This window comes from Mesoplodon bidens (assembly GCF_964165515.1).
Source record: "Mesoplodon bidens genome assembly, chromosome: 2".
Lineage (NCBI taxonomy): Eukaryota > Metazoa > Chordata > Mammalia > Artiodactyla > Ziphiidae > Mesoplodon > Mesoplodon bidens.
The window spans coordinates 97289238-97311795 of record NC_138177.1 but is presented as its reverse complement, the minus strand read 5'-3'; the positions used below and the strand labels follow the sequence as shown (position 1 = coordinate 97311795).

General features: G+C 38.2%; 1 protein-coding gene across 6 annotated transcripts in view; it reads left to right on the top strand.

Moving 5' to 3' along the window:
- Positions 1-22558, top strand: part of CDC14A (cell division cycle 14A) — a 173665-nt gene that overhangs the window by 60672 nt on the left and 90435 nt on the right. For all 6 annotated transcript variants that reach the window (XM_081226310.1, XM_081226309.1, XM_081226313.1 and 3 more), the window contains 3 exons: positions 417-496; positions 18259-18325; positions 21319-21381. In XM_081226310.1, coding sequence (XP_081082436.1) covers positions 417-496; positions 18259-18325; positions 21319-21381 — 210 coding nt within the window. The remainder of the gene's footprint in view (positions 1-416; positions 497-18258; positions 18326-21318; positions 21382-22558) is intronic.

Below are 22558 nucleotides of genomic sequence, written 5' to 3'. Positions count from 1 at the left end.
ATTCACCAGGAACTAAATTACCTCGCAGCAAATCTTCTACAAAGGACAGGGGAGTCTGTATTGGTCTTTGTTGAACACACAGTTCAATAATGGAGGTACAATTATTCTGCTCCCAAAAGGGAAAACCTTGCCATTGTATCTGTTCAATGTGCCTTGTAAACAGCCCTGGATGGCCCCTTTATGGATTTGCCCTGTGTCTTTAAGCTCTTACTCATCCTTAAGACAAAGGCTGTTGTTCTGCTTCAAGCTGAAAAGGAAATTTTGGCAGCTTGCTTGCTGTCTAAAGATCAACATTATCACCATGACAGTTGTCACTTTCAAAGTGGAAGAAGGGAAATGCAAATTTGGTGAGTAATTAAGTTAGTTTTGTGTCATTCTTTGGTGGTGTTCTAAATGTTGCTATTTATTTGTCTTAGGTAATCTATTTAAAGAAGACACCAGAAGAAGCCTACAGAGCACTCGTATCTGGCTCAAATCCCCCCTATCTTCCATTCAGGTATAACTGCTTGTGAGACTTGAGCTATGGCAACTTTGCTGGACAGCTCGCTACTTTAGAATTGGAGAATTGTGTTTTTTTAATTGTATGAAGAGTGTGACCATGATATTACATGGAATGAAATGAGACAGTAGTTTTTATTATTTTGTTTTTGTAGAGACCCCCTCCCCCGTCTAGTAAGAATAAAATAGCTTTCCCTTTTTAGGAATTATTTTTTTCCTTGAATTCTTTCTATACCTTGACAGTTTAAGCACAAACAGTGCCTGATTTATGACCTAATAACCATGTCAAGATTTGTTAGATTCATCCATTCATTCTTTCATTTTGTGAGCATTGATTGAGCTCTGACCAAATGTCAGGGGCTGGGAATATAGAATAAGAGCCTCAAAGCACCTTCCCAGAAGTACATATTTAGTGGGGACCCTAATCACCTGTTTAGCAGACAAATCTAGCTTCCATCCTGAGGAAGCCTGTCTCTCATTACAGTGCTGGAAAAGAATGTTTTGTAAGTGTCACCTGAAGAAGATATTTTAAAATTTTCATGTAAACTTGAGCTTATTTAAAGAGTAGAAGGAAACGTACTACTTCTACTTCAGAAGAACTTCCACAAGAGTCATCTCTGATAGAATTGTGAATGATTCTAATGTTTTTGCCTTTTTGTGTATTTGTGTGTCCAAATCTACAAGCACATGGATTGCTTATTATTGTTACTAGTTCAAAATTACCAACAATAATGAAAGAAAGGAACAGGAAAGATGGAGGAGGCCTCTTTGTCTTCATTACTCTCCTGTAAACTCAGAGAGGGCAGGTCCCAGTGCCTGACACTTAAAAGTGCTTTTTGTAAATATTTATTTTAATGAATAAATTAAGACTAAATCCCCTAAGATCCAAAGGATTCCCCCGTCTGTTTCTCAGACCACAAGAGGGAGAGTTATTAGGCACAGGGTGGATGTCAGGTGAGGAGGAGGAATAGGGACAACAACAGCTAGTATGCTTGATCTTCTCAGTGAAAGCAAGGGGTAAAGTACTGAAATTGGGACAGTGAGAGGAAAATATCTTCAAGCAACCTAGAGGATGAGCTAATTAGCCACTGAAGGACAGATAAAAGGTTACAGATTATGTAGAAGAGAGTTTTAATGGTGAGGACAAAGCTTTTTTTTCTCCCACTTCTAATGGCTTCTATAATTTGAAAGCTCTTTGTACAATTCTATTTTTTAGAAAAAGGTAATTGTTTTAGTTAATTTGGGCTGTTGTAACAAAGTACCATAGACTGGGTGGGTTGTAAACAACAGAAATTTGTTTCTCACAGTTCTGCAGGCTGATCAGGTGCCAGCATGGTCAAGTTCTGGTGAGGGCTCTCTTCAGGGCTGTAGACTGCTTACTTCTCACTGTGTCCTCACATAGTGGAAAGAGGGCAGAAAAACTCTCTGGGGTACCTCTTATAAGGGCACTAATCCCGTTCATGAGGGCTCTACCCTCATGACCTAACGACTTCCCAAGGTCCCACCTCCTAATACCATCCCATTGGGGATTAGGCTTTCAACATATGACTTTTGGGGGGACACAGACTTTTGGTTCATTGCAGTAAAAATGATAATATTAAGCACTTCCTAAATTCTAAGCAAAGTGGTTAAGAGTGCATGATTTGCAGGCAGAGACACTGCCTGGGTTCGAAGGTTCATTCTGCTCTTTTCTATATGTAATAAGTAAGTATATGTAACTTGGGCAAATTACTTATCCTCTCTGAGCTTCAGCTTCCTTTTCTGTACAATGGCTTCAGAGCTATCCTGAGGATTAAATGAGGTAATGCATATATCACCGTGCCTGGTGCAGTACCTGGTTTTTGTTTTTCTTGTTGTTGTTAGTACTATTACTATTATTAATAAGAAATAAGGATTATCCACAAGGATATAAATATGAATAGGAAGTATTTCTAATGATCACACATTCTAGTAGGGGCAGGTAGCTCTATAGGCACGTAATTAATTGTTAAAATGTTGGGTTTTGTAAAAATAGAAGAAAAGATTCTGACAGAAATACGAGAAAGTATCAGACTCATGTAAACTAAACTTTTAAAAGGTTTCGCAGGTAGAGGAGGAAAAGTTAGGCATCTGTGTACCCTACTGGAAAGCCCTGGAAGGGACTGTGTCTGAGGCAACTTCCAACATCCTCTGTGGTAGGAGCCATAGGATCCGTGGTGAGAGAGGGGCCAGCAACTGTGAAGGGATCATAGGTGTACTTTTCCTTGAGACAGTGAGGCCTCATTAAATTTGTTTTTTAAATCAGAAAAATGTTTACAATTTTTTGTTGTTATTTTGAAAACAACACATGCATCTGGGAATTGTAATGCTGTAACATTTGTAAAATTGTAATTCCAGTCAATAGACCCAGTGGACATTGTGGCTATTCAGACATTTTAAGTGGAAAATATATATTAATTTTTATGCTTGTGATAGTATCCACTCAGAAGTCATGGGAGATGTATTTGTTTCACAAGCCAGATGAGCGTTGCTAACCTTAATCGTGAATTTAGATGAAGATACTGAAGAAGGAGAAGGAAAGAATGAATTCTTCCTTTAAGCATAATTATATTTTAGCTTATATGTGATAGGTAATTAATCTGTTTCCTGAGAACTAGAATCTTTGATTAATTGATAAGATTGGAATGGAAGAAAAGATAGTAAAAAAAGTATTACTACTTAACATAGAATTTAATCATAATTCTTATAACTGTAGCTTAGTTTTCCAAACTGTTTTTATTTAAATATTTGAAAATATAAATACATTAACATGGTTCAAATATTTAAAAATATATATAGTTTATAGTGAAAACTCTCTCTCCCACCCTTGATTCTTATCTGTCCAGTCCTTTCCAAATAACTTCTGGTATTAGTTTATTCTATATCCTTCTAGAGTTTCTTTATGCATATATAAGCAAATAAAGATGTACAGTCTTATTTTCCCCATTTTATCACAAAATGTAACATACTGTGTGTACTATTCTGCATCTTGATTTTTTTTCACTTAACTCATCTTGCATATATCTTTTCACATCAGTAAATAGAGAGCTTCCTTCCTCATTCTGTCCTGCTGTATAATATACAAGAATGCATTTAATTGGTCTCTGACAGGTAGACTTTTAGGTCATTTCCTATCTTTTTAACTGTAGCTTTTTAAGTCACATGGTCTCAAATGTATTTTAGAAGAAAGAAACTGAGACAATACTCTGGAGAATATTGTAGTGTCGTTAGACATAGAGAGTTTTAGTTATTTGTTTACCTGAAAAAAAGAATACTTAACACAGACATCAGGCATTTTTTCCCCTTAGTTTAAGCACCTATTTCCAACTAAAAGTTTGACCTTGTATGTAACTAAGCTGTATTTCTCTGATAATGTGACACCAAGAGTTGGTGTACAACTTAATGTATTTACATTAAGTTGCATTTCTAAATCCAGACTCTTCATAAATCATACATTTGAAGCAGAAAATACCACACAGTGTGCACTTATAATTCAGTGGAAAATTTAGTTGATAGAATACTTCTAGTTTTCTGGAATTTTACTACAGAAACAATTTTTTTCTTAATGCTGAGATAAGATGTGAGTTGATTTTAGTCTACTGCCCAGATCAACTAAAGCTAATGCAGTATTATCAAGAATCACCTTCATACTAGTCCTAGTCAGTCATCATTGCCTTTGCCTTCCTTTGATAATCTGGATTCTATCATCCACTAGGTTTTCCACCCCATTTATTGTTAAATTACATCTTTATTTTCATTGTCTAGATTTTTTTATCACACTTCTGCATTAATACTTTTATTTATAAAACAGGAAGCCTCAAAGGAACTTCTATTTAAATGTGATTGTTTTATTGTCTAAAAATTAAGAAAAATGAGGACAGTTTTGAAGGCTTGTTGACGTGTGGTTGGTATCTTTACATGCCCTCTTTACTGAAATGCCTATGTTACCATTTGTGCTATAAGGTTTTAGTCTTTCTAATAAAAGTGTTTTAAGGTTTTAATTTAAATAACACTGTTCTTCAAGACTTATTGATTTAACAAACATTTATTGGAGCAGTCTCTTCCGTAGCACCTTTGCTCATTTTTCTAGAGAGGGTTGGCATGTTCTGTGCCTATAATTTCCTATTACATTTTGTTCATGCCCCATTACATTTGCTACATACACCATTAAAACAAATGTCTTATATTGTAATTATTTGTTTGCATGGCTGACTCTACCAAATATGGCTGACTCTTCTCTCAGGGGCTGGGATTGGGCTCTTTCCTTATTTGTGTGCCAGGGAATACATAAATTAATTAATTTATTGCTTTTTCTGTGCCAGTCACTATGTTAGACTTATGGATCTAAAGATTATTAGGACAACTAGGTACCTGCTCCAGGAGGAAGGAGATTTAACACTGGAACTGGAGATTGGAGGAACTATTAGGGGTAGGCATCATGAATGCCTTTCACATTACGATGAAAATGGAGAATAACAATCCAGGTACTGGCTTTAGGTGCTGTAAGTTTTCATTTGTATGGCATAGGTTGTTTTTTATAATGGTAGCTTAGGTAGGATACTATATAATATGATGTTTGCAGTATATTACTATAACCACAAGTACTGCCTAATTGAGTTCTTCTATTTGGATTTATCTCAAAAATGTTAAATTAATAGTTTTCTATTAACCTAGTTAAAAATTCACTAAAGATGAAGCAAATTAAAAAAAAAGATTTGGGTAGACTTACTGCTTATTCTTTTTTTTCTCTCAGTTTTATTGAGATATAGTTGGTATACAACAATGTATAAATTTAAGGTGTACAGCTCAATGACTTGACATTCATGTATTGTGAAATGATTACCACAGTAAGTTTAGTTAACACTTATCACCTCATATAGTTACAATTTTTTTTCTTATGATGAGAACCTTTAGGATCTACTACTCCCTTAGCAACATTCAAATACCCCATAGAGCAGTGTTAACTATAGTCATCATGTTGCACATCCCCAGTACTTATTTACCTTATAACTGGAGGTTTGTACCTTTTGACCACCTTCACTCCATTCCTCCCCCCGCCACCCTCATTTACTGCCTATTTTTTTAAAAGATTTTTTTCCATTTTCTTTTGTTTTTAATTAATGTATTTTATTTTTGGCTGCATTGGGTCTTTGTTGCTGGCCACGGGCTTTCTCTAGTTGCAGTGAGCGCGGGCTAGTCTTCATGGCAGTGAGCTGGCTTCTCATTGAGTGGCTTCTCTTGTTGCGGAGCACAGGCTCTAGGCGCACGGGCTTCAGCAGTTGTGGCTCGTGGGCTCTAGAGCACAGGCTCAGTTGTTGTGGTGCACAGGCTTAGTTGCTCCGTGGCATGTGGGATCTTCCTGGACCAGGGATCGAACTCGTGTCCCCTGCATTGGCATGTGGATTCTTAACCACTGTGCCACCAGGGAAGTACCTACTGCCTATTCTTGATTACATGAAGTATAGTAGACTTTGGAGGCATTTGAATTTCTGGCTTGGTGTGACACTCAAGGAGTATTTGTTGTGATGTTACTGTCTGCAAGTCAGTTTTAGGGTGTTCCATTTAATGGTAAAGTAGTTCTGTTGAAAAATGTACTTTTCACTTGTACTAAGGATAGCCAATGTGTTTATCAACAGTGACTTTATCTCAAAACTAGGGAAAGAGGGTATTTTTCACCTATTTTAATTCTTTAAGTCTATCCATCTTTACTGTAGGCTTGCTTGGCAGTTGGCCTTCAAGGGAACAAGGGGCTTTTCAGTTCTGGGGCCAGAGTGGGAGTTTGAATTGGCAAGCCCAGTATGAATCTTTTTAGGTTCTCTTCCTGTCAGTCAGTGTACTACCAAATTGATAGTCCATACTGTTGACCAGTCATTCTACAAAGTCATATTAATTGCAGCCTGTCTAAAGTCCCATGAGACCACCAACCCTTATTGGAATTCTTAGATTATTTTCTTGGCAGTCAATGGCAGTGTTTTTTAAATCTGCATTTTTGGGTGTTCATAAAACAGTGTTTGTGAAAACTTTCTAAATCTCACAGAACACTGAAAAGGTGACCCATCTAAATTGCACAACTCTGCTTTTAGATCTTTTTTGTGCTTTTAAATTCACTTTGCGCTTACTTCTTTTTTTATTGGTCCATATGTATTAGCTTGGTAACTTTTTTGGTATTAATGATTCATAAATCTGCTAAAACGCAATTTTTCTAGGACATATAAAATTAAATGGGGAATACAACTATACAGACAATAAATAACATCTAGGGGCCCAGTTTCGAAGACAAATAAAGAAAGCGTGACAAAAAATAATGACTACGTGCAGAGGTGAGGTTGAGGTAGGGTGCTGTGCTGATATCCAGCGAAATAAAGCTGGTTGAATGTTGGATGTCCTATCATCACCAGTTTTTAGTTTAGTGTGTGTGGTTTTTTTTTTTTTTTTTTTTTTTTGGTGGGTCTCTTCCTGGATAGGTCCAGGAACATATTTTTGTGTGGCTATTTTATTTTAGCTTGGAGAAGAGGCTTATAGGTCAGTGTTTCCCAAAGTTACATTGGTTCTCATACTTGGTTTTAAAAAGTCTGGGAAGGGGACTTGCCTGGTGGCGCAGCGGTTAAGAATCCACCTGCCAGCGCAGGGGACACAGGTTCAATCCCTGGTCTGGGAAGATCCTGCTATGCCGTGGAGCAACTAAGCCCCTGCACCACAACTACTGAGCCGGTGCTCTAGAGCCCGCGAGCCACAGCTACTGAAGCCCGCGCGGCTACAGCCCGTGCTCCGCAACAAGAGAAGCCACCGCAATAGGAAGCCCGCACACCGCAACGATGAGTAGCCCCCGCTCTCTGCAACGAGAGAAGGCCCGCGCACGGCAACGGAGACGCTACGCAGCCAAAAAAAGTCTGGGAAGCTTTAAAAAATATTGATGCCAGGTTCTACTCCCAGAAATTCTGATATAATTGGCTTGGGGTGAAGGCTGGGTGTTGGGATTTTTAAAAAACTACCTACATGATTCCAATATGATGCCAAGGTTGTGCACTACTGCTCTATAAGGTTTACCCTGGCAAAAAATAAAAAATAAAATAAAAAATCAACAGTCAAATAAGTTTAGAACTGTCCATCTTGGAGATTTTACAGAGCACATTCCTATTTTAAAAATTCTGAATGGTTCTGAGTAATAAAATAACCTGTTTAACTCAGAATTTTCCCAAGTACTTCAGCCTGAAATCGCTCCCCCTCCCCCTCCCACGTCTATCAACATCCGGCAGAACTGGCTTTCTGAAACTCTAGGATACATTTCCTGATCCACACCTGTGTGGAACAGAATAGATCTCTTGGGATTAGAATAATAAGCTTCCATTTGGGGAAATGTTTTTGCGTGGTTTCCTGAGTTTTAGAAATGGATGGCTTATCAAATAATGATATTTTATCTAATATGAACAGGAATAACGAATTTTCTCTTAAAGCAGACTTGACGCCAGAAAACCTTCCTTAACAGAGAACCCACAAACATCCCCCTAACAATCCTTGAATGACATTTGTCATTAAAATGAACCCATACTGTTTGTGTTCAGGGATGGGTTTGTTGTGTTTTGGGGATGACCCCTAGTGATATCCCAGTTGCTGAGCTAGTGTTAATGCGGCTGAGTCTTAATGGGAAATCTCACCTGGGCATGCAAGAACTTGCAGGTCTCTTAACAAAGGCCCAGAGGGGTCAACTACTTAGAACTTGGCATTAGGCTACGTTCTTTCTTCTAAAGCAAAGTAAACATGTGCTGGTAGATGTTAGATGCAATTATAAAATGTATCTCTTTACATAAAGTGTTGAACCAGATATTTGCTAGTTTAAATATGATACTGTGATTTTTGTTAAAGTTTATTTAACATTAACTTTGTACTTCACCGGGAAAGTTCTCTTTACCATGTTTTTTCCCTGAGTATCAAAAATGTAGAAACAAAATTTATTTTATGCTCTCTTAAGACTTTCATTCTCAACTTTTCTTTATGATGGCTAACTCTCTGCTTCTCAGTGTTGATCTTTGGGGTCATTTCTACCTCCATGGATTTTTTTTTTTTTTTTTTTTTTTTTTGTGGTACGCGGGCCTCTCACTGTTGTGGCCTCTCCCGTTGCGGAGCACAGGCTCCAGACGTGCAGGCTCAGCAGCCATGGCTCACGGGCCCAGCCGCTGCGCGGCATGTGGGATCTTCCTGGACCGGGGCACGAACCAGTGTCCCCTGCATCGGCAGGCGGACTCTCAACCACTGCGCCACCAGGGAAGCCCCATGGATCTTTAATAAACCTTTACTTTTGATGCTTGATGTGATGGGAAAGAATCTGCATTAGTTTTGATTAGTGAGGATGGGCCAGTTTCCTGAGTCTTGAAAATAGAACAAAATAGATTATCCAGTCCAAACTGTGGAATCTATTTTCAACAGCTGGGGCATATTGAATAACTGGGACCACTATGAAAAGTAGACTCTTTATCCGGTTTTCTTGTTAAAGTGTTAAATAAGCACCACTATTCAGGATCTGAGGACAGAAACAACTGTCAAGGTTTCTAGGACCTAATAATATGCAGAAGGAAGTGAGTTATATCTATTCTTTTGTTTTTTTTTGGTTTTTTTTGGAACGTGGCAGTGCTTCAGTGGTTTGAGTTGTGAAAATTGGCTCAGATTTTTTTGTTTTTCCTGTTTTTATGGTTTCAGACCAGTGTACCAAACTTTCTGTAGAAGGGTAAGTGCCAAATTTTTGTACTCTTTATAGTACTTTTCCAATAGCCAGCCTTAGTTGATAAAGGTGGTTTGGAATAAGTTTGCAATCATTTATGTTAATGAACATAGTTATTTTGTTGAATGCCTCATATATGAAGCTCTTATTTTCAATATTGGGGTCAAAGATAATTTACTATTATTTTTATCTTTAAGACAAAATTACTGTGGTTAAATGGGGGATAGTCAGGTGTTGATAAAAGGTCCAGAGCACAGCCCTTGGCCTGTTTTTCTGGTATCTGTTATTGCTAGTTCTAGACAGATTCTATTCTGCTGATTTATATGACCTTTTAAGCTATGACTTAGAAATGAATTTTCACAAATCTCTGTTTCTTTAGATGAGCAAAATGATTAGTATATAGCTTTATGTTAAATCTGAAAAGTAGGAGATTCTGTGTCCTATTTTTTTGTTAGGTACTGGTCATGCTCAATTTTTGGGCATGAAGCCATTTGATTTTTGTTCTTTTGTAAGTGGGAAATAGCTTTGTTCTCCCCATTAATTCTTATCAAATACATTTTTATCTTATAGGTCTAGATAATATAAACCATTGGCTTGCTCTTTTCCCTGGAGCTGGTGCATATATGTTGTGGATGTGTTGAGAGACTGGAAACCAGGTGTACTCTGGACAATTGTGTAAAGTATTTTTGGACATTGTCTAATTCCCAAATATCCATACAAATTAGGGCTGAATTGTCTAGTACAGTAGCTATTACCTACATGGGCTATTCAGCACTTGCAATTTGTTTAGTCCAGACTGAAATAGACTACAAGCCTATAAAATACACATTAGATTTCAAAAATTTAGTATAAGAAAAGTAAGATATCTTATTTATAATTATGTTGATTACATGCTGAAATATTTCAGATATATTGGATTAAACAAAATATATTATTAAAATTAATATTATTTATTTCTTTTTATTTTAATATGGTTATGAAAAAAATTAAAATTACACATGTGGCTCTCTTTTGTGGCTTTCATTATATTTCCATTGGAAAGCAGTGATCTAGATTACATTTTTTGTGATTGTACACAGTTTATGATTACAGATTTTTTATATAATTTTTGATTTGAAATGTCAATAGTTCCCAGCCACTTAGAGTTGTTCAGGCATATGTTGAATGGTCTCCTTGTAATGGTTATTCATTCATTCATTCATTCATTCAACAGCTACAAGAGAGTAATGTGCCCAACACTGTACTAGATTCTGGGCATACAACATAAAGGACACATTCCCTGTCTTTAGGAAGCTCTTGATCTTATGCTGGTTGTGTAGATGGGATTCAGTTCCGTGATTGGAAGGGTGCTCAGATGACCTTTGAGATCCTTTCTAACCCATTGCTCTGCAGATATTTGCCTACCTCGTAACTACTTGCTATCTGAAGAATTTACAGAGAATCATAGAATCAAGATGTGTAGATCATAGTCATTTCTGTTATTTCTTAGTCCACTTACTATAGCTCTTTTTTATTCTTTATTGTAGTCTCCACATTGTAAACACTGTGACTCTGTTTTTCATTTATTCTTCATTTCAAACAACTTCATTACCAGAAATGCTTTCTTATTGTTTTGTGTAAATATGTTCTTTCATCTCTGGTTTCATCTGCTCATTGTTAACATTTACAGGGTTGCTTCATTCTGAGTGATTTCTTAGATTCGTAGGTTGCAAACAGTGGTGTGTTGGTAAACCGGCTGTGTAATTAAAGAGCATTTGCTGATTTCTGTGGTGTAAATTTTCCCGACAATGCTGATTTGGGCTCTCAAAATATTTGAATATCTAACAGTTGACTCTTGAGAGCCTATACAATAGGGAATCAAGCCCTTTCTCTTTGTATCTCTTTGTGGATGGTGATTCTAGTTTTCTTAAATTTAATTTTTCTTCTACTGCTTCTCTACAAAATAAATGTAAAACTAAAAATAAACAAAGAATCCCAATTGCTTCACCTATTAAAATATTCATAATTCAGTCTTTCATTCAACAAATATTTATTGACTGCCAGTGATTTTTATAACCACTTCATAATAGTTTTATGGTTCAGTTGACTATTATGCCAGAAATCACATTTAGAAAGATAGAATTGCCGGGATGGATAGAATTTGGATGGTCAAGCATGAGGTTGAGCTAAATTTGTATTTGGATGTCTCTAGATAGCTGTTGGTTGTAACATTAGTCTTCTGTATTGGGGGTTAGAGACACGTGATGTATTCTTCAGCAGGGATGAATGATTAGAATCCTGGGTGTTTGGGATATTACCTTATCTCCTGAATGAAGAGCAGCCTTGTGGTTACCTGTTTAAGAGAGTAATGCAATATATGGTAAAACTGTCATGGCATATAAGTGTTAGAGCTGTAGTTTTCCCAGGCAGCACAGGATGTGCAAGCGTTTTCCCTCAATTGACGTCTATGGGATTTCAGTGGTCCTTTATGAGGGAAGTGGAAAAATACATGTCCTCTTATTCAACTCAGTAACTATTTGGCTCAATAAATATAAATGAATGCATGGATGAATGAGTAAAAAAGCAAACCAGGAGTTAAATAAACAATTGGGAACCAAAACAGCAATAAAAACTGTGGAAGTATAAAACTTTGTAGCACATTGGTATAGTGATTTAAATCCCGAAAGCTCTGTGTAGCCTCTCTAAAGTGTCTGGGTTAAAATAAAAGTGTGTTTAATACCACTTGACAAAGGAAGAGAAAACTGCTTTGAATGTCACTGCTTTTTAGCTTTATTCAGTTAATACTCTGCAAAGAGAACAGAAAGAAATGATCTTAAATGGACAGAAGGGATTTGGGGTTAATGCAAAGAAAGCTCTTCTTGCTAGTGAGGATGGAGGTGTCAGGCTCTTGAGTTAACAAAAATGGCCATAGGATATCATCGAACACTTTCTTGGGATGATCTCCCAAGCTCCTTTACTTAATTTAAACATTTATTGACAAACATTTATTGACTATTTCATGCCAGGCACTGTATTAGGTACTAGAAAAACAATGGTGAATAAAAAAAAACATATATAGATTCCATCTTCTTAAGGACTATTGTAGAGAGAGAGTCAGGGAATCAAATAAGCACATCATGACATAATGTCAAACTGTAGTTAAGTCCAGTGGAAAAAAGTGGGAACCTGATCTAGCCGGAGTGGGGTTGGAGGATTTTCCCTGAGACAAGTCATCTTTGAGCTGGCATCTGAAGGGTGAGTAGGGTGACCTAGGCAAGGCAATTGGAGAACATGTGACCAGGGGAGCAAAGGTTCAGAGTGCCCCTCTGAGGAGCTCAGGGAAGGGGGTTGTGATGGGCACAGAGAGTGAGGGAGCATGATGTGAGGAGGAGACTGGAGAGGCGGGCAGGGCCAGATACCACAGACCTTGCATCCATTTTAGGATTTGAACCTTTCCTCGAGAGAGCAGTGGGAATCAGAGAAGGGCCACAGCAGAAGAGTGACTGGATCAGACTTGCCTTTTAAAGAAATCACTCTGGCTGCAGTGAAGAGAACTGATTAGAAAGGCGAGGAGTGGATGCGGGGAGGCTCTTGTAGTGCGTGGAGAGGTGCTACGTGAGAGGCAGCAGAACCGAGGAGAAGTAAATGCGTTCACAAGATGTTTAGGGGGAAAACAGTGGGGCACAGTGCAGTAGGGTGCGGGAAATGAGAGAGACAGAAGGACTTCTGGGCTGTAGGTCGAGTGATTGTGGAAGCTGCGTCTTTTACCAAGTTACAGAGGGTTGGAGGATCAGATTATTGTTGTTGTTTTGAGGTAGGGGCAGATTCAAGAGATTCTTCTTCCACAGTGAGTTTGAGATGCCTTAAGACACCCAAGTGGAAATGTCATGTATGTGGTTGGCTGTCCTGCCTTGGAGTTTTAAGGGCTTTGTGCTAGGGAGATAACTTTGCAGGTTACTGGCAGATAGATGGTAACTTACATGGATGAGATTGTGTAGGGCAGGGATTTTCAAAATGTGGTCCCTCCTACCAGCAGCACTGATACCACCTGGAAACTTGTTAGAAATGCAGGTTCTCAGGCCCCGTTCCATACCTACTGAATCAGAAACTCGGGTGGGGCCCAGCATTCTGTGTTTTAAGAAGCCATCTTGGTGATGCTGATGCTGATGAATGCTAAAGTTTGAGAGCACCTGGTCTCGGAAGAGAGCATGGAGTGCGGAGAATTTGAGTCTGGAATTGAATCTTGAAGAGACTGGGAGGTGACGGATGACTTTGCAAAGGAGATTGGGAAGGAGTAGTGTTTAGAGAGGTTGAAGCAAAATCCAGGAACACTGAAGAGAATATTCAGAGGGAATTCCTTGTTCTTGACAGAGTAAATAAAATGATGCTTGCAGAATGTTCCCTGAACTTAGAATAAGCAAATCTAGAGATAGAAAGTAGATCAGTGATCTCCAGGGTTGGAGTGGGGACGGGGAATGAATGAGGAGTTATTGCAAATGGGTATAGAGTTTCTTTCTGGTTGTAAAATGGTTTCAAATTAGTGGTGTGTATTGTGACTATACTAAAAATCACAGCATTATGAATACACTAAAAATCACTGAATTGTACACTTTAGAAAGGCTAAAATGGTGAATTTTATCTCAACTAAAAAAAAAGTCCCCTGGGCTTAGCCATATGGAGATCATTGGTGACCTTAGTGAGAAATGTTCATGGCATGGATGAGGGTGGAAGCAGAACAGAGGAGGTTAAGATGTGAGAGAAGAGAAAGTGGGGGCAGGAAGATGAATAAGTTTTCAGAGAAGCCTTGTTTTAAAGAGGAGGCCAGGGCTTCCCTGGTGGTGCAGTGGTTGAGAGTCCGCCTGCCGATGCAGGGGACACGGGTGCGTGCCCCGGTCCGGGAGGATCCCACGTGCTGCGGAGTGGCTGGGCCCGTGAGCCATGGCCGCTGAGCCTGCGCGTCCGGAGCCTGTGCTCCACAACGGCAGAGGCCACAGCAGTGAGAGGCCCGCGTACCGCAAAAAAAAAAAAAAAAAAAGAGGAGGCCAAAGAGAGGGTGGTGGCTGAAGTCAAGAAAATTTCGTATATTTTTTTTCCTTTAAAGATGGTAGGGACTTGAAAATGTTTAACTGCTATTGGGAAGGATCCAAGAGAGAGATACAGAGAGGAAAGAAATCATCCACTGTGTTGAATAATGATGCAGTTTCAGAGTAGGAAAGGACTTTTGAGTTTAATAGAGCCTGGTGTCTTCCTAATCTTCACCTCCATTTCCTATAACAATGTAGGTGAAAAATATTTCTTGCAAGCCATCTGCCAATTCAAACTTGAACGTCGTTTGGGGCAGGTTATCTTGCTGCCTTCCAGGACGAACCATTTAATTTTTAGATGGTTCTAACTACATTGGGTGGTTGAGGAAACTCAACAGGTAAGATTTATTTATAAAATAGGAGATAATATTGCTTTTATAGAGTAAAATTTTTCAGCTTCTTAAAGTACTTTCAAACTTATTATAGTCATTTCCTTCAGTCTTACTTCCAGAAGAACCCAGTGCTGCCACTTCCTGAGCCTTTTGCGAATTATCTGGTATTAATTGGGTTGATGCTCTGATTTTTCCCCTGTCACCTTAGTATTCAGTTTTCTTGGTCTTCTAATTTATTACCACTCATGTATCTGACTTCCAGCTTTCAGAATTTTATTGCTGTTGTCTGTTCTCATTCTCCCTGACCTTGTTGGATTCCATTTAAAAAAGCCTTTTAAAATTCTCTTTTTAGTGGGGTTTTTGTAGATACATGGATTTACTCTGCCACCTTTATCTTTCTCCCTTTTCTTCCCCCAGAGAATATGTAACATGTTTTTGTGTCCCTTCACTTTTATGGTTACCTTCCTTTGACTATGTATGAGCCAGGTGCCACTAATAAGCCATTTCTCTCTTGCCTAGTTAGGAGGGCAGGTTTTGGGAACCTGTTGCCTTCATGAGGATTAAATGTGTTAATGCATCTAAATTACCCAGCATAGTAAGTGTTGGAAAAAGGTATGTCATCAACTTTCCCCAGTCCTGAGGATGTGACTTAATTTTATCGCATCCCTTATTATATTTCAATTTGTAAATGCCAGCCTGTCTTTTCTAGCCTGCTGTGACTGCTTTGTATCCTAATTTTGTCAGATGGCCTGTTAACGCTCCCTCCTCTCAGGTCTGCACATTTGATCAGCAAGTCACCAGAGCTCTCTTTTCAGTTGTTGGTAAAAACTGTGGCTGTGCTAAGACAAGAGATATCATGATAATCTCACCATGCTTTGCAGACAGTACGGGAGACTGGATCTGGATCTTTTCTGATATCTTACATTTGTGGATTGGTTTAGCTGCGTCTAGGTAGGAAGATACACTTGAGGGAAGTAAGGAGCACCTTCAATTCGTATTATTTCTTTTACTCTTTTTAAATACAGATAAGTTTTCTCCCTAAGTTTTTCTTTTCTCTACCAGAGCAGTAGTTTTTAAACTAGGGTCTATAGAGAGAATTCAGATGACAAAAATATCTTTAAAAAAAAAATTTATTTATTTTTGGCTGTGTTGGGTCTTTGTTTCTGTGCGAGGGCTTTCTCTAGTTGCGGGGAGAGGGGGGCCACCCTTCATTGCGGTGCGCGGGCCTCTCACTATTGTGGCCTCTCTTGTTGCGGAGCACAGGCTCCAGACGCGCAGGTTCAGTGGCTGTGGATCATGGGCTTAGTTGCCCACGGGCCTAGTTGCCCACGGGCCTAGTTGCTCCGCGGCATGTGGGATCTTCCCAGACCAGGGCTTGAACCCGTGTCCCCTGCATTGGCAGGCAGATTCTTTTTTTTTTTTTTGCGGTACGCGGGCCTCTCAGCGCTGCGGCCCCTCCCGCCGCGGAGCACAGGCTCTGGAAGCGCAGGCTCAGCGGCCATGTCTCATGGGCCCAGCCGCTCCGTGGCATGTGGGATCTTCCCAGACCGGGGCATGAACCCGTGTCCCCCACGTTGGCAGGCGGACCCTCAACCACTGCGCCACCAGGGAAGCCCGGCAGGCAGATTCTTAACCACTGTGCCACCAGGGAAGCTCACAAAAATATTTTTATTTTCACTAACCATATAACTTATAAGATTGCATTCAATTATAAATGTTGGAAATAAACTATAGTAGTATTAGCAATATAAGTGACTTTTTCACAATAGAAACTACAAACATTTTTATATCCCATTGCCGTTGTTGCATATATCTTAAGATATTTATGTTCATTCCTTCTTTAAAATTATAGTTGTTATCAGACCTGCTATTAGATCTTGTTATATATCAATATTAATAATAAAGTATGGTATTATAAATTTGTTTTGTTACATTTTGATGACTTTACATTTAATTGCATTAGTGTTCTTTCTATGTATTTTATTTTATGCATTTAAAAACATTCTGAGAATAGACATTCACAGGCTTCATCAGAATGCTGAAGGGGGGTCCATGACACACAAAAGATTCTGAACCCTTGTCCTAAAAAGACAAGTTCCTACAAAGGAATGTGTTGTTATTTATATAAACTAGTATTTTGTCTTAGATCCCCAGCTACTCCTTTCTCTGGTTTAATCCCTTAAAATTTGCTTCTTAATATATGGCTTGTATCTTTACAAGATATTTGAAATGGGGTTTTTTGTTTTTCACTGACCCATGAGTTCAGATGGCATTTAAAAAAGAACTCTTGAAATCAGGATTAAATATCTAGAATAACCCTTCCTTAACATAGGTTAACTTTGATGTTTCAGGACTTAAACATTTCTGTTAGGCTGCTTTGCTAACCTACTATTTTTAAATTAGGTTATCAGGATGCTGAAACTCAGTGATGTTGACATTGCATTTAAATTCGCGGCTTAGCAGCCATAGTTTCAAGTTACCTTAGATGGTTGTGATACAAGATTCAGTTTTATGTTAATTATGTGTTAAAGCCTTTAAGGGTCATTTTCTCCCCATGGAGCATCTTCTGTGGCTCCCCCTTCCTCCCCACCTTGGACCAGCTTTGTGTGGTACATTTGACTTTGTGATTGGCAGGTGCCTGACAGCTCTGTTCCTTCAGGTCAGCAGTGGGGGCTGGGAAGAGCGACTGAGAGCCTTGAGGTCAAGTTTCTTGCCTTGGACACCTTGGAACATTGTTAGTGTTAAAGCTCCAGTGCCAGTTCTTGCTAACTGACCTGAACTTGATACTTCAGTTTTATGTTGCCTAAAGCAGGCCTGCTAAGTTGCTCTAAAAATCTAAATAAAGGATGAAGCACTCAGTTTTCGGTGCAGTAGGTCTCCACTCCTTTTGATAGAACACTTCATGGTGCATTAGAAGCTCTCCTGGATCCTGAGAGGAGATTGTTTGGAAGCATTTTCCTTGGCATTTTTTTTGTGTGGGGGGTGGGGGAATGAGGGTGGGGCGGGGGGCAAAATGGAGGTAGTGGCATTTAATCCATGAAAACAACTGCCAGGTTCTGTTGACCTGCATGCATTGTCCCCCTTAAATTTTTACGCTAGTATTTGCCATATTCCTGACAGATGGTTGTTTCTCTGTCTGAATACTTCTCATGATGATGCATGTTTTAGTTAATGAAATATTCACTGTTAATAAGAATAGTCATAATATTTATTGTTTCCTTTGTGCTAGGCACTATAGGAAGGACTTTATATTTTTTAAATGTAATCTGACAACAATCCTGTGAACAGTAGCTGCTATCAGTACCTTCATTTCACAGATGAGGAAACCAAGACTCATAGAGGTAAAATAACTTGCTCGAGGTCCCAGCCAATTCGTGGCAGAGTTGAAATTTGAAGGCAGCCTGATTCCAGAGCTCAGGTTCCTAAATATGCTTTCTTATTCATTCAGCTAGTTGGATTAAAGCAATTTCAGAAGTTCTGGAATTAAGCTAGTAGGATCTGATGTGTTACATAAGTCTACCATGTTGACAGCTGTGAATCCAAATAAGCATGTCTCCAACTGACTTTGGTATTTTATTATTTGAGTGTTCGAAATGCATGTTTTTAATGTTAAGTTTTTTTGTATTTGTAGGGATGCTTCCTTTGGAAATTGCACTTACAATCTCACCATCCTCGACTGTTTGCACGGAATCAGAAAGGTAATAACAATCTCCTAGCTGTGGTCAACACTGCAGTTTAACAATATGAAAAAAGAATTATGTCTATATCCTTGTTTGTTGTTGGAGAGAAGAGAGGGGAGGGAATAAGAAGGCAGCTTTCCACTTCTTAAACAATGATGGATCTGTAATACACAGACCACAGGGCAAATAGGGGCAGTGTTTCAGGGGATAACTCTTCTTATAGAAGCGGAAGGGGTCTCCCTTTCTCACTTAAACTATTTGTGTTATCACTTCTATCTGCTGCCGTGCCTGTGACGTTGCTTTGTCACCTGCTCAGCTTCATTATCCAGCTAGATCTTGGTGTGGGAGGGACAGGAAGTTATCTAAGTCTCCTCTGTTAATGTGGTGAACATTTCCACATTGTTTTTCTAACTGGATAGTATTACATGCCCATGAACATGAAGTAGTAAGCAGGTCAGATATTATTATCTCATTTTTACAGTTGAGGAAACAACCCCAGAGAGGTTAAGTCACCCTCAGGACCGCAGGGAGTTATTAGGAGGGTTCATTCTAACTCAGATTTCCATATCAATCTGGAGTTCTTTCTCATATCCTATCCAGGTATGTCATAAATCAATGGTTGTCAAATGGTGGGGACTTGTGGAGAGATGCAAATTCTCAGACCTCATCCGAGACTGATTGAACCATAAATTCTGAGAGTGGTGCCCTGCTGTCAGTGTTTGTATAATCTGTCCATGTGATTTGATGCACTCTAAAGTTTAGAGTCATAATTATTTAGTTATTTATATATATTATGGAGAAGTTAATCTAAAAGATTTTTGAGAACTTTGGAACATGTTTTAGAAACACTGATTTACAAGCTGAGAAGTCATGCATGCTATACTGTGAATTCTAATGAAAGTTCAAGGTACATCATTCCATCTAGAACATATAGTCATGACTTATGAGTCAGGATTGTACGTGTTTCAGAACCCATTGGCAGGGGTCATCGTGGACTGTAAATATAATATCAGTAGTGAGTCTTGTTCTAGTTTCTTTTCTCTGATGTAGTATAACATTGCTTTTGCCCTGTTTTAATTTGAGAAAATTGCTATGGTAAAATATGCTACTTGTTTTCTGTATGTATATTTTTGACTTTGATATTTCATCTAGAAATGAATTTAGACTCTGTAAAACTTTAGTTCTCTTTTCACTTAAAAACTATATCAAGATAATCTAGCCTATCCCCTGCAAGTAATATCACCAACACACACTTTCAGTAACACTAGTTAAGAACCCTTATGGATATATCACCCAGTATACAACCTAAAATTGTAGCATTTAAAAAAGTAATTTACTTATTGTTACATTATTATTATTTTGCCTATCCTGCCATCTGGTACAGGCTGTTTCTTTTACAAAACTTATGAAATTGAAAAAGAGTTCACACTGGAATATCCTTGCCTGTTATTATGGTAACTGGTAACTTGATATAGACATTTATGACATCCTTCCTGTTACAAAGGAAAGGCATGACTTTGTTCATTAATAAGGTCTTCTGTAAATTTCTTGTTTCATCAAATGCTGGGGTTTATTTTACCCAAATGAAGATGAGGTTTTAGAGGATCTGACAGATTGTTCAACATGTCTTTAAGCAACTGGGACACACTGTCCCACTGTACATTCTTCTATAAAGCATTGTGTGCTGGGCTATTTTTGTGGCAACGAGCACCATACCTCCTAAGAAGGTAGACAGACTGTGGCCACATTTTTCCCTTTTTAAGAAGCATATCTTTCTGATTTTGATGTATTAGCGTCATTATAAGCATCAGTTATATATGTATGAACCACACACAGAGGCATACACAAACACAAACACACTAAAAAAAAGAGGAAGGAAAGTCGTACTTCAGGGCATTATATTCTCACCATTTTCTCTGAAATGGTACATATGGATGAAGTAAGCATCTTTGTTTAAAGGTGGAATAATTTAAATAGCTTGTTCTGCTTATCCTGTAGAGGTTGTCTAAATCAGTGTTGTCAGAATTTATAAGAATCACCTAGGAAGGCATTTTAAGAATGATGATCCCACCCCCAAAGAACCTGATTTCATAGTTCTGGGATGGGGCCTAACGGTCTGCATTTTAAATATAAATTACCTTAAGTGCAGGTGGTCCATGTTCTACATTTTGGAAAACACTGGTCTCTAAGGTTTTTTCAAAGATAGATGTACTAAACTTGGCTTAACAGTTTCTTCTATTTTTAATGACTTGATCATGTAACTTTCAAAAGTAACTGTGGTTTTGTATTCTATTGTAATCTGTATAGCTTCATGACATACAAAAAAAAAGACTGTCCTCTTCAAAATATTTTATCTGAGTAAGCCAGATAGTTTTTAGTTCTAAGTCATTGGTTACAAAAAGGAGTATGAAATTTTTCTCGTGTTGTTAAACAGATCAATTCTTCCTTCTAAGTTGTAAGAGTAGTCAAGTACATTTTTACTCGGTCAGAAACTATCACCATAAAACAAATTCTCTCAATGTAGAGTTTCAGGAACAAATAAGGGCCTAAAATGTCCTTTTTACTAAGTATCTCACTAATGATAAAAGGAAAATAAAACCTAAGAATAATTGTTTTTTCTTCTAACTGAAAATTTAATCACTATTATATACTCTGTCATAGTTAGGTATAAATTAATTGCATAGTTCCCAATAGGTTTTAACTATACATTTGCTAGTATGTTCCATTTGATATACATAAGTAATTTTACATACAAAACTAATGTATATTAGACCTTAAGAGACATATTTTGTGGGACATATTTTCATGTTTTTCTAAGTGTTTAGCCCCACTGGCAAGAAAATCTCAAAGCAAAATTAGATGTTAGATGATTGCTTGGTATGCATTACAAATAAAGGCTTCAAGCTTTCTCCTTCAGATCAGGCAGGATCATTTGTGAGCAGGAATTCCAGAAATGGCTAGAAGCCATTATCAATTTCACATGCAAAAACTAATTCAAATTCTTATTTTAGGGATTACAACATGGATTTTTTGACTTTGAGACCTTTGATGTGGATGAATATGAACATTATGAGGTTTGTACACTTTATCTTTATGCAAGATATAATTTCACATTGATTAAATTGTTCTTTTTTTCCTAGCACTTAGGTATTGCAAATTGATTGGCTGCTAAATAAAAGCATTCTGCAGTTTTCTGTAGTTGTCAGTTCCATCCTTTCAGCTTTGGTTATTGCCTTTGAACCAGGACTTATCAAAATTTTCGTTGGGAAAATGCCATATCTCTCTATATTCTTTCATCAAACCTTTATTGACAATTACTTTGAACCTTCAGTTTGTAAGAAAAAATAATTTATAACTACATTTTGGTAGTAAAATTTTGTTACTTTTATTTTTTTAAATTTATGTTTTGATTAAAACAAAATCGGATTTATGCCATATAATATTTTTGACTGCATATATTTTATTTTGAAATACATCTGAATGTACTCAGATATAAGAGTTGGCTGCATTTTTTTCCCATGGTGCCATTACAAAGCTTTCGAATAGTATCTTGCCAGTTCAGTGAAGCAATTTAGGCAAAGGCTGTCCAAGTTACATTGTGCTATAAGGAGATGTTGAGGAAGAGTACTTCCAGGGTACTAGAGAAGTCTAGAAGTAGTTAACTTTTCCTAAAGTTGAGACATCTGTAGACTCTGAGTAGTCTGACCACTCCATGAAACTGAGCTCGTCTGTCGTGGCTCTCCTGAGGAGTTATAACATTTATCACTCTACTTAGCAAGACAAGGGTAGCCCTCACATTCTGGGCTCTAGTTCAGGATGTGTCTATTTGGATATCCTGCTTACATGTTAAACTTAACACATCTGAGAAGAAATTAATCATCTTTTACCCAAACATGGGCTTCTGCTTTGTTCCTCTGTATTAATGGCATCACCATTCTACTGTTCACCCAGGCTCAAGAGTAGAAACATTTCTTTTTTCTCGCCCCCCCCACACAGTCTAATGAGTATTTGAGTTCCCGTTGCTAGGGACCCAGGGTGTATTTCATCTCTTTCTTCCTTTCTGTTCTCGCTTCCTTCCCCTGGCTCAGGTCTTGTGTCCCCTCCGGTAGACTATTATAACTGCTCTTCAAGGAGCCCAGGCCCTTCTCCTCTTGGTCTTTCACACACTTGACTGAGTGGTCTTAAGACAGAGCTCTCGTCTTGTCTTGGCCCTAAACTGGCTGCTGCTCTCATTACCCGGCTCAAATGAGG